Source organism: Quercus robur, chloroplast (genome assembly GCF_932294415.1).
Source record: "Quercus robur cultivar Fastigiata chloroplast, complete genome".
Lineage (NCBI taxonomy): Eukaryota > Viridiplantae > Streptophyta > Magnoliopsida > Fagales > Fagaceae > Quercus > Quercus robur.
This window is the reverse complement of record NC_046388.1, coordinates 78,476-90,000: the sequence shown is the minus strand read 5'-3', so window position 1 is coordinate 90,000 and position 11,525 is coordinate 78,476. Positions and strand designations below refer to the sequence as shown.

At 36.5% G+C, this 11,525-nt stretch overlaps 15 protein-coding genes across 15 annotated transcripts in view; 10 read left to right on the top strand and 5 right to left on the bottom strand. All coding sequences in view use genetic code 11, as the record gives it.

Moving 5' to 3' along the window:
* rpl22 (ribosomal protein L22) overlaps window positions 1-163 on the top strand; it is a 252-nt gene extending 89 nt beyond the window's left edge. Inside the window, exon 1 of the mRNA in view lies at window positions 1-163. This exon is cut by the window's left edge and continues 89 nt beyond it. Coding sequence (YP_009733793.1) covers window positions 1-163 — 163 coding nt within the window.
* Window positions 164-353: 190 nt separating this feature from the next.
* Window positions 354-1,019, top strand: rps3 (ribosomal protein S3). Its single transcript has one exon. The coding sequence runs from the start codon at window positions 354-356 to the stop codon at window positions 1,017-1,019; it is 666 nt and encodes a 221-aa protein (YP_009733792.1).
* A 146-nt stretch (window positions 1,020-1,165) lies between these two features.
* rpl16 (ribosomal protein L16) lies at window positions 1,166-2,676 on the top strand. Its single transcript has 2 exons — window positions 1,166-1,174; window positions 2,278-2,676. Exons 1-2 carry the CDS (start codon window positions 1,166-1,168, stop codon window positions 2,674-2,676), a joined length of 408 nt encoding a protein of 135 aa, YP_009733791.1.
* Window positions 2,677-2,819: 143 nt separating this feature from the next.
* Window positions 2,820-3,188, top strand: rpl14 (ribosomal protein L14). Its single transcript has one exon. It carries the CDS (start codon window positions 2,820-2,822, stop codon window positions 3,186-3,188), a length of 369 nt encoding a protein of 122 aa, YP_009733790.1.
* A 177-nt stretch (window positions 3,189-3,365) lies between these two features.
* rps8 (ribosomal protein S8) lies at window positions 3,366-3,770 on the top strand. Its single transcript has one exon. The coding sequence runs from the start codon at window positions 3,366-3,368 to the stop codon at window positions 3,768-3,770; it is 405 nt and encodes a 134-aa protein (YP_009733789.1).
* Window positions 3,771-3,893: 123 nt separating this feature from the next.
* On the top strand, window positions 3,894-4,127 carry infA (translational initiation factor 1). The gene has a single exon. It carries the CDS (start codon window positions 3,894-3,896, stop codon window positions 4,125-4,127), a length of 234 nt encoding a protein of 77 aa, YP_009733788.1.
* Window positions 4,128-4,247: 120 nt separating this feature from the next.
* rpl36 (ribosomal protein L36) lies at window positions 4,248-4,361 on the top strand. Its single transcript has one exon. The coding sequence runs from the start codon at window positions 4,248-4,250 to the stop codon at window positions 4,359-4,361; it is 114 nt and encodes a 37-aa protein (YP_009733787.1).
* A 128-nt stretch (window positions 4,362-4,489) lies between these two features.
* On the top strand, window positions 4,490-4,906 carry rps11 (ribosomal protein S11). Its single transcript has one exon. It carries the CDS (start codon window positions 4,490-4,492, stop codon window positions 4,904-4,906), a length of 417 nt encoding a protein of 138 aa, YP_009733786.1.
* Window positions 4,907-4,979: 73 nt separating this feature from the next.
* Window positions 4,980-5,975, top strand: rpoA (RNA polymerase alpha subunit). The gene has a single exon. The coding sequence runs from the start codon at window positions 4,980-4,982 to the stop codon at window positions 5,973-5,975; it is 996 nt and encodes a 331-aa protein (YP_009733785.1).
* A 210-nt stretch (window positions 5,976-6,185) lies between these two features.
* On the bottom strand, window positions 6,186-7,306 carry petD (cytochrome b6/f complex subunit IV). Its single transcript has 2 exons — window positions 7,298-7,306; window positions 6,186-6,659 (listed from the first exon to the last, which is right to left on the bottom strand). Exons 1-2 carry the CDS (start codon window positions 7,304-7,306, stop codon window positions 6,186-6,188), a joined length of 483 nt encoding a protein of 160 aa, YP_009733784.1.
* Window positions 7,307-7,514: 208 nt separating this feature from the next.
* On the bottom strand, window positions 7,515-8,994 carry petB (cytochrome b6). Its single transcript has 2 exons — window positions 8,989-8,994; window positions 7,515-8,156 (listed from the first exon to the last, which is right to left on the bottom strand). Exons 1-2 carry the CDS (start codon window positions 8,992-8,994, stop codon window positions 7,515-7,517), a joined length of 648 nt encoding a protein of 215 aa, YP_009733783.1.
* Window positions 8,995-9,113: 119 nt separating this feature from the next.
* psbH (photosystem II phosphoprotein) lies at window positions 9,114-9,335 on the bottom strand. Its single transcript has one exon. The coding sequence runs from the start codon at window positions 9,333-9,335 to the stop codon at window positions 9,114-9,116; it is 222 nt and encodes a 73-aa protein (YP_009733782.1).
* A 104-nt stretch (window positions 9,336-9,439) lies between these two features.
* psbN (photosystem II protein N) lies at window positions 9,440-9,571 on the top strand. Its single transcript has one exon. It carries the CDS (start codon window positions 9,440-9,442, stop codon window positions 9,569-9,571), a length of 132 nt encoding a protein of 43 aa, YP_009733781.1.
* Window positions 9,572-9,631: 60 nt separating this feature from the next.
* psbT (photosystem II protein T) lies at window positions 9,632-9,739 on the bottom strand. Its single transcript has one exon. The coding sequence runs from the start codon at window positions 9,737-9,739 to the stop codon at window positions 9,632-9,634; it is 108 nt and encodes a 35-aa protein (YP_009733780.1).
* Window positions 9,740-9,914: 175 nt separating this feature from the next.
* Window positions 9,915-11,441, bottom strand: psbB (photosystem II CP47 chlorophyll apoprotein). Its single transcript has one exon. It carries the CDS (start codon window positions 11,439-11,441, stop codon window positions 9,915-9,917), a length of 1,527 nt encoding a protein of 508 aa, YP_009733779.1.
* Window positions 11,442-11,525: the final 84 nt, after the last annotated feature.

Sequence of the window (11,525 nt, the reverse complement as noted above, 5' to 3'; positions counted from 1 at the left end):
GCCTTATCGAGTGGGTTATCCAATTTTAAAATTGGTTTATTCTGCAGCAACAAATGCTATTCACAATGTCGGTTTAAACGAAGCAAGTTTAATCATTAGCAAAGCGGAAGTCGTGAAGAGGTACTACTGTGAAAAAATGAAAACCTCGAGCTCGAGGGCGTAGTTATCCGATAAAAAGACCCGTTTTTCATATAACTATTGGATTAAAAGATATATCTGTAAAGGAAGTATAAAAAAGGAAGTATAAAGGAGCCAAATACGCCATATTATACTTCAAAGGCAACGTATGGAGAAATAAAAATAAGTAAGTACACGGATATGACGTGTCATGATATATATAGTATTGGGAGATTATGGGACAAAAAATAAATCCACTTGGTTTCAGACTTGGTGCAACCCAAGGTCATCATTCTCTTTGGTTTGCACAACCACAAAATTATTCCGAAGGGCTACAAGAAGATCAAAAAATCCGAGATTGGATCAAGAATTATGTACAAAAAAATATTCAAATATCCTCTGGTGTTGAGGGAATTGCATGCATAAAGATTCAAAAAAGAATCGATTTGATTCAGGTCATAATCTATATGGGATTCCCAAAATTATTACTAGAAGGTAAAGGTGGGCCTCGAAGAATCGAAGAATTGCAGATAGATGTACAAAAAGAAATTAATTGTGTAAACCGAAAACTGAACATTGCTCTTACAAGAATTACAAACCCTTATGGACACCCTAATATTCTCGCCGAATTTATAGCCGGACAATTAAAGAATAGGGTTTCATTTCGAAAAGCAATGAAAAAGGCTATTGAATTAACTGAACAAGCAGGTACAAAAGGAATTCAAGTACAAATTGCAGGACGTATCGACGGAAAAGAGATTGCGCGTGTCGAATGGATCAGAGAGGGCAGAGTTCCTCTACAAACCATTCGAGCTAAAATTGATTATTGTTCCTATGCAGTTGGAACTATCTATGGGGTATTAGGCATCAAAATTTGGATATTTGTAGACGAGGAAGCCTAAGCCTTTATTTGACTTGTCTTTACGGAAATAAAAAAGCAAAAAATGACAAACTCTTTCATTCTTTTTCTGTTAAATCAAAAAAAAATGGGCAATTCTATAAGGTTGAATAAAAATTCAATTCATTTTTTTATATTGATATAATTGCTATGCTTAGTGTGTGACTCGTTGGTTTTTGTAGGGTTAGTAGTCAAAAAAACGGACTGGCCCATAGTATGAACTAATAACTATCGAACTAATAACCAACTCACCGCTTCATATTATCTGGATCTAAAGAACTAGTCACGATATGATATATTGATCATATCATTGTAGCAACTTCATTTTTGTTTGCATAAACAAGCAAAAAAAAGAAAAACCAATCTGATTTTAAGTTGTGAAGCAATAACAAAAAGAATGCAGATAAATGGAAGGGTGAGAGAAAGAGAGAAAAAGAATACTAATGCTATATGATTCCAATATGTAAGGTCTCTGAGCGATCTTATAAAGGATAGCGTAATAAAGCATCAATACTAATTTGATTGATCTATAATTCGATTAATTTGTTCATAGAACAAAAAAAGTCAAGAGCCCTGGGTCCACAAAGACTGAGAAAATTGACTCAATAACACATTTCATTTTCATTAGGAGCTCCGCTGTAGAATTCAGGCCTAACCATTAATCGCGAAGCGATGGGAACGACGGAACCCGTGGATGCAGAAGATTCTATTGAAAACGAATCCTAATAATTCATTGGGTAGGATGGCGAAACGAACCCGGGACCAATCCACTTTTATTCTGAGAGGCCATGTCATAGGATAACCCTACAACTGAAATAGATATGGAAAGAGTAAATATTCGCCCGCGAAAGTTTTTATTTTATTGGATTTCTAAATTTTGATAGATCCAATATAATATGATAATAAAAAAGACAAAACAAAATAAATACTCGTTATAATAAAACGAAATTCTATTATTATTATCTATTATCTCTAACTAATCTATAAAATAATTATCTATAACTATAAATAAATAGAAATTGAATACATGTTTAGTTTTTTTTATATAAACTATCAAAACAAGATATACAAATTTCTAATAGATTAGATATTAGATAAAATCTCAAAGACTCCCACGATTCAGTATATTATTCATTAAATACATGTATACCATGTTATAATTGTTATTTTTCATTCGCGAGGAGCTGGATGAGAAGAAACTCTCATGTCCGGTTCTGTAGTAGAGATGGAATTGAAATTGAAAAAGAACCATCAACTATAACCCCAAAAGAGCCAGATTCCGTAAACAACATAGAGGAAGAATGAAAGGAATATCTTATCGAGGTAATCGTATTTGCTTTGGTAGATATGCTCTTCAGGCACTTGAACCCGCGTGGATCACGTCTAGACAAATAGAAGCAGGGCGGCGAGCAATGACACGAAACGTACGCCGCGGCGGAAAAATATGGGTACGTATATTTCCAGACAAACCTGTTACAGTAAGACCCGCGGAAACGCGTATGGGTTCCGGTAAAGGATCTCCCGAATATTGGGTAGCTATCGTTAAACCGGGTAGAATACTTTATGAAATGGGTGGAGTAGCAGAAAATGTAGCCAGAAAGGCTATTTCAATAGCGGCATCAAAAATGCCTATACGAACGCAATTCATTATTTCGGGATAAGAATGTATAACCAAAGAAAAGAAATCTTTTGAATGAAAAAAAAAAACAAAATTATAGGTTTCTTTTTTTTTTGTTTTGGACAAACAATATTTCTTTTTTTACTTAGCCCCTTCGCAGTGAAAGAGCAAATAAAAAAAAATGATATGATTCAACCTCAAACCCACTTAAATGTAGCGGATAACAGCGGGGCCCGACAATTAATGTGTATTCGAATCATAGGAGCTAGTAATCGACGATATGCTCATATTGGTGACGTTATTGTTGCTGTAATCAAGGAAGCAATACCAAATACACCTCTAGAAAAATCCGAAGTGATCAGAGCTGTAATTGTACGTACTTGTAAAGAACTCAAACGTGACAACGGTATGATACTACGATATGATGACAATGCTGCGGTTGTTATTGATCAAGAAGGAAATCCCAAAGGAACTAGAATTTTTGGTGCGATCGCACGGGAATTGAGACAGTTAAATTTCACTAAAATAGTTTCATTAGCACCTGAAGTATTATAAGTCTAATAAAACGGAGACTCTAATGCTATTATAGCATTTGAATAAAATATGAATAGAGTAAACTAGATTAATTAGTAAATTTGTCTCACGCATATATCTTTAACAATTCATAAAATAGAAAGAAAAAAGCATGTTGATTATATCAAAGTTCGGGGGTAACAATAATTTTAATTTATCATGGGTAAAGACACTATTGCTGATATAATAACTTCTATACGCAATGCTGACATGAATAGAAAAGGAACAGTTCGAATACCATCTACTAACATCACCGAAAACCTTGTTAAAATACTGTTAAGAGAAGGTTTTATTGAAAATGTGAGGAAACATCAGGAAAACAACAAATATTTTTTGGTTTTAACCCTACGGCATAGAAGGAATAGGAAAGGTCCATGTAAAACTGTTTTAAATTTAAAACGGATCAGTCGACCCGGTCTACGAATCTATTCTAGTTATCAACGAATTCCTAGAATTTTAGGTGGGATGGGGATTGTAATTCTTTCTACCTCTCGGGGTATAATGACGGACCGAGAGGCCCAACTAGAAGGAATCGGCGGAGAAATTTTGTGTTATATATGGTAAGCTTCCTTATATCCAAATTAAGATATGGAACTTTACCATTTGTGAAAAAAAAAGATAAAGAACAGGTTTCTATTCTCACTCTCCTCTTACATTAGTTAATACTTCAAGGAGGTTTTACCGCGAATGAAAAAAGAAAACTGGATTCAGGAAAGTTTAATTCCTGAATCACTTCCGAATGGTATGCTTCGGATTCATTTAGATAATGAAGATCGGATTCTAGGTTATGGTTCAGGAAGGATTCAACGTAGTTTTATACGTATACCAACGGAAGATAGAGTAAAAATTGAAAGAAGTCATTATGATTCAACCAAAGGGCATATAGTTTCTAGACTCCGAAACAAGGATTCAAACGATTAGGTGGTTTTTTTTTCAACTTCAATATTCCTTTCGGAGGGATACAATTCGAAAGTTTCAAATTTCCAGAAACTAATTTTCTTCAAATAAGTAAATTTGAAATTCAGTTAAGGAATGACAAATATGAAAATAAGGGCCTCCATTCGTAAAATTTGTGAAAAATGTAGACTGATCCGTAGACGGGGACGAATTATAGTAATTTGTTCCAACCCGAGACATAAACAAAGACAAGGATAATCTTTATAAAATAAAAGAGACTCCCTAAGGGACCCAATATACAAATAAAAAAAAGCGGAAAAGATCCGTTTTGGCATGAAATGGATATATCCATATACCTCTGACTTATATTTATGAGACGATAAAATATGGCAAAACCCGCACCCAGAATCGGTTCACGTAGGAATGGGCGTATTGGTTTACGTAAGAGTGCGCGTAGAATACCAAAAGGGGTTATTCATGTTCAAGCAAGTTTCAACAATACCATTGTGACTGTTACAGATGTACGAGGCCGGGTAATTTCTTGGTCCTCCGCCGGTACTTGTGGATTCAAGGGTACAAGAAGAGGGACACCCTTTGCGGCACAAACCGCAGCAGGAAATGCTATTCGGACGGTAGTGGATCAAGGTATGCAACGAGCCGAAGTCATGATAAAAGGCCCCGGTCTCGGACGAGATGCAGCATTAAGGGCTATTCGTAGAAGTGGTGTAATATTAAGTTTCATACGGGATGTAACCCCTATGCCACATAATGGCTGTAGGCCCCCTAAAAAAAGGCGTGTGTAAAAATAAACAAAACATTGAAATGATTTCAAGAGAAATAAATAATTTAATGATTTGATCAAATAATAAGATTACCATGGTTCGAGAGAAAGTAATAGTATCGACTCGGACACTGCAGTGGAAGTGTGTTGAATCAAGAGGAGATAGTAATAGTCTCTATTATGGACGTTTCATTCTGTCTCCACTTATGAAAGGTCAAGCCGATACAATAGGCATTGCGGTGCGAAGAGCTTTGCTCGGAGAAATAGAAGGAACATGTATCACACGCGCAAAATCTGAGAAAATACCACATGAATATTCTACCATAATAGGTATTCAAGAATCCGTACATGAAATTTTAATGAATTTGAAAGAAATTGTATTGAGAAGTAATCTGTATGGAATTAGTGGTGCGTCCATTTGTGTCAAGGGTCCCCGATATGTAACTGCTCAAGATATCATCTTACCACCTTCTGTGCAAATTGTTGATAATACACAGCATATAGCTAACCTAACGGAACCAATTAATTTGTATATTGAATTACAAATCGAAAGGGATCGCGGATATCGTATAAAAACAACAAATAACTCTCAAGACGGAAGTTATCCTATCGACGCTGTATTCATGCCTGTTCGAAATGCAAACCATAGTATTCATTCTTATGTAAATGGGAATGAAAAACAAGAGATACTTTTTCTCGAAATATGGACAAATGGAAGTTTAACTCCTAAAGAAGCACTTCATGAAGCCTCACGTAATTTGATTGAGTTATTTATTCCTTTTTTACATGCGGAAGAAGAAAAATTACATTTAGAAAATAATCAACAAAAAGTTACTTTACCCTTTTTTACTTGTCATGATAGATTGGCTAAACTAAATAAAAATTCAACAGAAATAGCATTGAAATCCATTTTTATAGACCAATCAGAATTGCCCCCTAGAATTTATAATTGCCTCAAAGGGTCCAATATACATACCCTCTTGGACCTTTTAAATAACAGTCAAACCGACTTTATGAAAATGAAACATTTTCGCAGAGAAGACATAAAACATATATTGGACATTCTCGAAATAGAAAAGGATTTCGTATAAATTTTAAATCCATTGGATTTCATCTTTTTTTTTATTATTTAGACAAAAACTTTAGAAAAAAAAATGGGTTTTGAATCTTTAGCACAATCCATAACTCAGAATAGATCCAAAATTGAATTATTGCAGAGATGTATCTAGGGAATAGTCGCTGCAAAGCGAATTCCCCCTAGATACACATGTCGTGATAGTTTATTTCACAATTGAATCAATTTAAAAAATACCTAAAGTTAAGGATTTATCAATAGGTAATGTTGCTCCAATACCCAACCAAAGGGCTACTGCGGTACCAATCAAAAAGACTGTTGTTGCTACTGGACGACGAAATGGATTTTGGAATTTATTAACATTCTCCAAAAAAGGTACTGTTAATAAACCCGCGGGTACTAAAACCATTAAAAGAACCCCCAATAACTTATTGGGCACTGTACGAAGTATTTGAAATACGGGAAAGAAATACCATTCGGGCAATATTTCTAAAGGAGTTGCAAATGGATCCGCGGGTTCACCAATCATTGATGGTTCTAGAACCGCTAAGCCTACGTTACATGCAATAGTTCCTAGAATTACTACTGGAAAAATATATAAAAGATCATTGGGCCATGCGGGTTCTCCATAATAATTATGACCCATACCTTTAGCCAACTTAGCTCTTAATACAGGATCGTTCAAGTCAGGTTTTTTTGTTATTGGGATAGGTGAATTATTATAGATCCATCCCCCGAGGGAACCGGACATGATAATTTTTCATCATCCGGCTCGAGCACAAATCAAACGAAGGCAAGTAATTCTGTTCTTACAGGTAAATGCTCAATACCCAAGTAGGCTTACAAAGTTGACCATGATCAAGCGCTTTCTGGGTCGTCTCAGACCTTGCGATTGCCTTTTCTTCCCCAAAAATAAAAAATAAAATATCGAGACTTCTTTTACATACAAAAGATTTACTTGTTACTAATAGGGTCTAGCCCCTGTTCTTCTTTAGATCCCTTGTTTCACTCCGATAGTATTATATATATATAAATCGGGTCAATGCAAAGGAAATGAATGCATTTCCATACTATTAAGTTAAGTAAGTAAAATAGATAAAACATAATCTGGATTATGACGTATCATCTATTCGACTGGATCTTACGGAGCCTGCTTATGCATGACATGAGACATGTCAAGGCTGATCATAGAAAAGATTCTCTTCAAGTAGTGAACCAGCCTATCCTCCATATGGGGCTTACGTAGTAGTTGGAACAAAGACACATTTCGTTGTGAATTCAAACAAATGTGGCAGATAGGCATATATCTGCACGGACTAATCAATAGTTCAAGTCACACACTCCCATAATCCATTTTATCTTCAGAAAATTCACTTCAACCATTAGTGTCAAATAAATAATACAATTTTGCGGGGTTGAAGGAAAAGATCCAAATACATGTTTTATTCTTTTCAATAATCCATATTTATAGCAATGAAATCCTATTGTTCCTACCCTGAGTGAAGTGATAAATGACTGATTACAAATATCTATGATCTAGAATACTATTTCTTCTCTATAAAGGACCAGAGATGCCTTGCTTACGTATCATTGGGAAGTGCATTAACATAAATACGGCAGTAAGTAGAGGTAATACAAAAGTGTGTAAACTATAAAAACGAGTCAGGGTGGATTGTCCTACACTAGCACTTCCGCGCAATAACTCTACCAAAGGCGATCCTATTACAGGAATAGCTTCCGGTACGCCTGTTACAATTTTGACTGCCCAATAACCAATTTGGTCCCGGGGTAAGGAATAACCAGTCACGCCAAAAGATGCGGTCAATACAGCTAAAACTACACCTGTAACCCAAGTCAATTCACGAGGTTTTTTAAAGCCACCGGTGAGATACACACGAAATACGTGCAGGATCATCATTAGCACCATCATACTTGCGGACCATCGATGAACTGATCGGATTAACCAACCAAAGTTAGCTTCAGTCATTATATATTGAACGGAAGCAAAAGCCTCAGTAACCGTTGGGCGATAGTAAAAAGTCATAGCAAATCCCGTAGCTACTTGTACTAAAAAACAAGTAAGTGTAATTCCGCCTAAACAATAAAATATGTTCACATGGGGAGGGACATATTTACTAGTTATATCATCTGCAATCGCCTGAATCTCAAGACGTTCTTCGAACCAATCATATACTTTATTGAGATAGGTAAATCCAGGGAACTCCCCCTCTGAGAACCGTATATGAGAATTTCATTTCGTACGGCTCAAACAAAAACCACCCCAATACTGGCTAGAATGGATATGTGTAATAAAAAGTTTGAAACTTATTTATCTTTCCTCCTATGATTCACTCTTTCTTTTTCTCTAAAGATACGAAAGAATAAAAATCTGAAAGCTCTTCTTTGTGGTTATAATGCTAAAAAATATCAAGTTGGCTCATTCGTCTTTATGTTGATTGTTACAGGCCTCTTGAATCCTCTATTTACCTATTTTTTTTTTATTTGTTATTCTTGTTATTCTTATTTGTGTGTAACGCGGTTTTACTTCTGTTTTCTTTATTATTGATAGGAATTCTCTTGTTAAGACCCTATGAATCGATTAAAACCTCAGATTCATACTACAACCACGATGATTCAAGAAAACCTTCAAACTAAGTCCAAAAATTCCCTGAGTAAGAATCGTTGGATCATCACTTATTCAATGAATAGATATACTGAATAAAAATTCAAAGAAAGGTTTGTCCCTTAATTAAAATAAGCATAAACGGGAAAAAGAATAAAAATCTGTCGATTTATCACTTCTAACCCCCTTTTTTAACTATTTGGGGGTTAACTCTTTTTTTTTGGAGTCCGGCCCGCGAGGTCTTAATATAAAACATGAATCATAGTTAGAATAGTTTGTAATCTATTTCCTATATTCCGCGCGTTCCGGATACTAGAATGAATATCCGACGAGGTAAAACCATCTGTATCAAGATGACAGAACCACTCTCTGTAGTATCCATAGGATCAATTATAACAAGTCACACACTCATATTCCGGAAATACAGAAACAAAGAAATTCCACGGTCGAACTACCCAAAAATAGAATGGGCTAAAAACGACCTAAATGATTCACTTTGTAGTGAAAAGCGATTTAGTAGTTCTTGTGAATCTAATTCATTGAAATTCCATCCAGTAAAATGGAAGAATTATAAATCTCCAAAATAATAGATAGGAATATCGCAAATAGAGCCATTGCAATACCCATCAAAGGAGTAGTTCCCCAACCTGGAGCTACTTTACCATATTCCGAATTCAGTGGTTTCAATAAATCCCCTACAATGGTTCGTCTTGGACCAGATCTAGAACTATTCTCAACGGTTTGTGTAGCCATAAATCCTATTTTGTATTCAGTGAGAGCCGTTGACTTTGTATACCATTATATTGTAAATAAATGATCTTAGCATAGATCCATTGTGGTCTTAAAATTATATAATAATGGAAACAGCAACCTTAGTTGCCATCTCTATATCTGGTTTACTTGTAAGTTTTACTGGGTACGCCTTATATACTGCTTTTGGGCAACCCTCTCAACAACTAAGAGATCCATTCGAGGAACACGGAGACTAGTTGAAGTAATGAGCCTCCCAATATTGGGAGGCTCATTACTTCAATCGAGATAATAAAAAATCATTTCATCTTTTTAGTTGGAACTTTAGGTGGTTCCCGAAAAAAGATGGCGAAAAATATTATTCCCAGAGTCGAGACTAAGAGGAATGTATAAACCAATGCTTCCATAGATTCGATTGTGGTTTACAATTATAGCTTCCATGCCTGTTTATTTTGGGTCGTCTCCCGGATAACTAAAGAGAAAGAGTCAAAGAAAGGGCAAAGGCAGCGATTCAAATCAAGATTTATCCGGCTCCCTGTCTATGTTAAATCACAAAAATAAAAGTAAGAAATCAATCTTGTATCAGACTACTTGTCGTCTTGTAGTCGGATCCCCAAGTTTTTGGAATGTTCCAAATTCTACTTGAGCATCCAAATCTGGGTCAATACCGGCAAAAACATCTCGGAACAAGGTTCTAGCGCCATGCCAAATATGTCCGAAGAAGAAGAGCAGAGCAAATGAAGCATGGCCAAAAGTAAACCAACCCCTTGGACTGCTACGAAAAACACCATCGGATTTCAAAGTAGCACGATCTAATTCAAAAATTTCGCCCAATTGAGCGCGTCGAGCATATTTTTTCACAGTAGCAGGATCACTATAACTGATTCCATTCAGTTCGCCACCATAGAACTCCACAGTTACACCTACTTGTTCGACACTATACTTCGACTCTGCCCTTCGAAACGGAACATCGGCTCTAACAATACCGTCTCCGTCTACCAAAACAACCGGAAATGTTTCAAAAAAAGTGGGCATACGACGTACAAAAAGTTCACGCCCTTCCTTATCTCTAAAGATAGGGTGTCCTAACCACCCAACAGCTATTCCATCCCCGTTGTCCATTGAGCCCGCTCTGAATAATCCCCCCTTTGCCGGATTATTACCGATGTAATCATAAAAAGCCAATTTTTCAGGAATTTTAGACCAAGCCTCTGATAAACTTTGATTTTCGGCTATCCCAGCGCTAACTCTTCGATATATTTCTTGCTGGAAGTATCCCTGATCCCATTGATAACGAGTGGGACCAAATAATTCAATCGGGGTAGTTGCTGAACCATACCACATAGTTCCAGCAACAACAAAAGCGGCAAAAAAGACAGCAGCGATACTGCTGGAAAGGACGGTTTCAATATTTCCCATGCGTAATCCTTTGTATAGACGTTGGGGCGGACGGACACTAAGATGGAATAGGCCGGCTAATATGCCCAATGTCCCTGCTGCAATATGATGAGAGGCTATTCCTCCCGGAACAAAAGGATCAAAACCTTCCACACCCCACGCTGGATTTACAGATTGTACCCTTCCGGTTAGTCCATAAGGATCGGACACCCATATTCCAGGACCATACAACCCCGTTATATGAAATGCGCCAAACCCAAAACAAGCCAACCCTGAAAGAAATAAATGAATTCCAAAAATCTTAGGTAAATCTAAAGAAGGTTTTCCTGTACGTTCATCAGAAAATATTTCTAGATCCCAGTACACCCAATGCCAAATAGCTGCCAAAAAGCATAAGCCAGAAAACACAATATGTGCCCCGGCCACACCTTCGTAACTCCAAATACCCGGATTCGTTATAGTACCTCCTGTGATACTCCAACCGCCCCATGAATTGGTTATTCCTAAACGAGTCATGAAGGGTATAACAAACATACCCTGTCTCCACATTGGATCAAGAACGGGGTCAGAGGGATCAAAAACCGCTAGTTCGTATAGAGCCATCGAACCGGCCCAACCAGCAACTAGAGCTGTATGCATTATATGAACAGAAATCAAACGACCCGGATCATTCAATACGACGGTATGAACACGATACCAAGGCAAACCCATGGAAATACCCCTTTAATCAACGAATAATAGACACTATGTAACTTTATTGCATTGTAAAAAGTAAAAAAACTATGCTCTGGACCC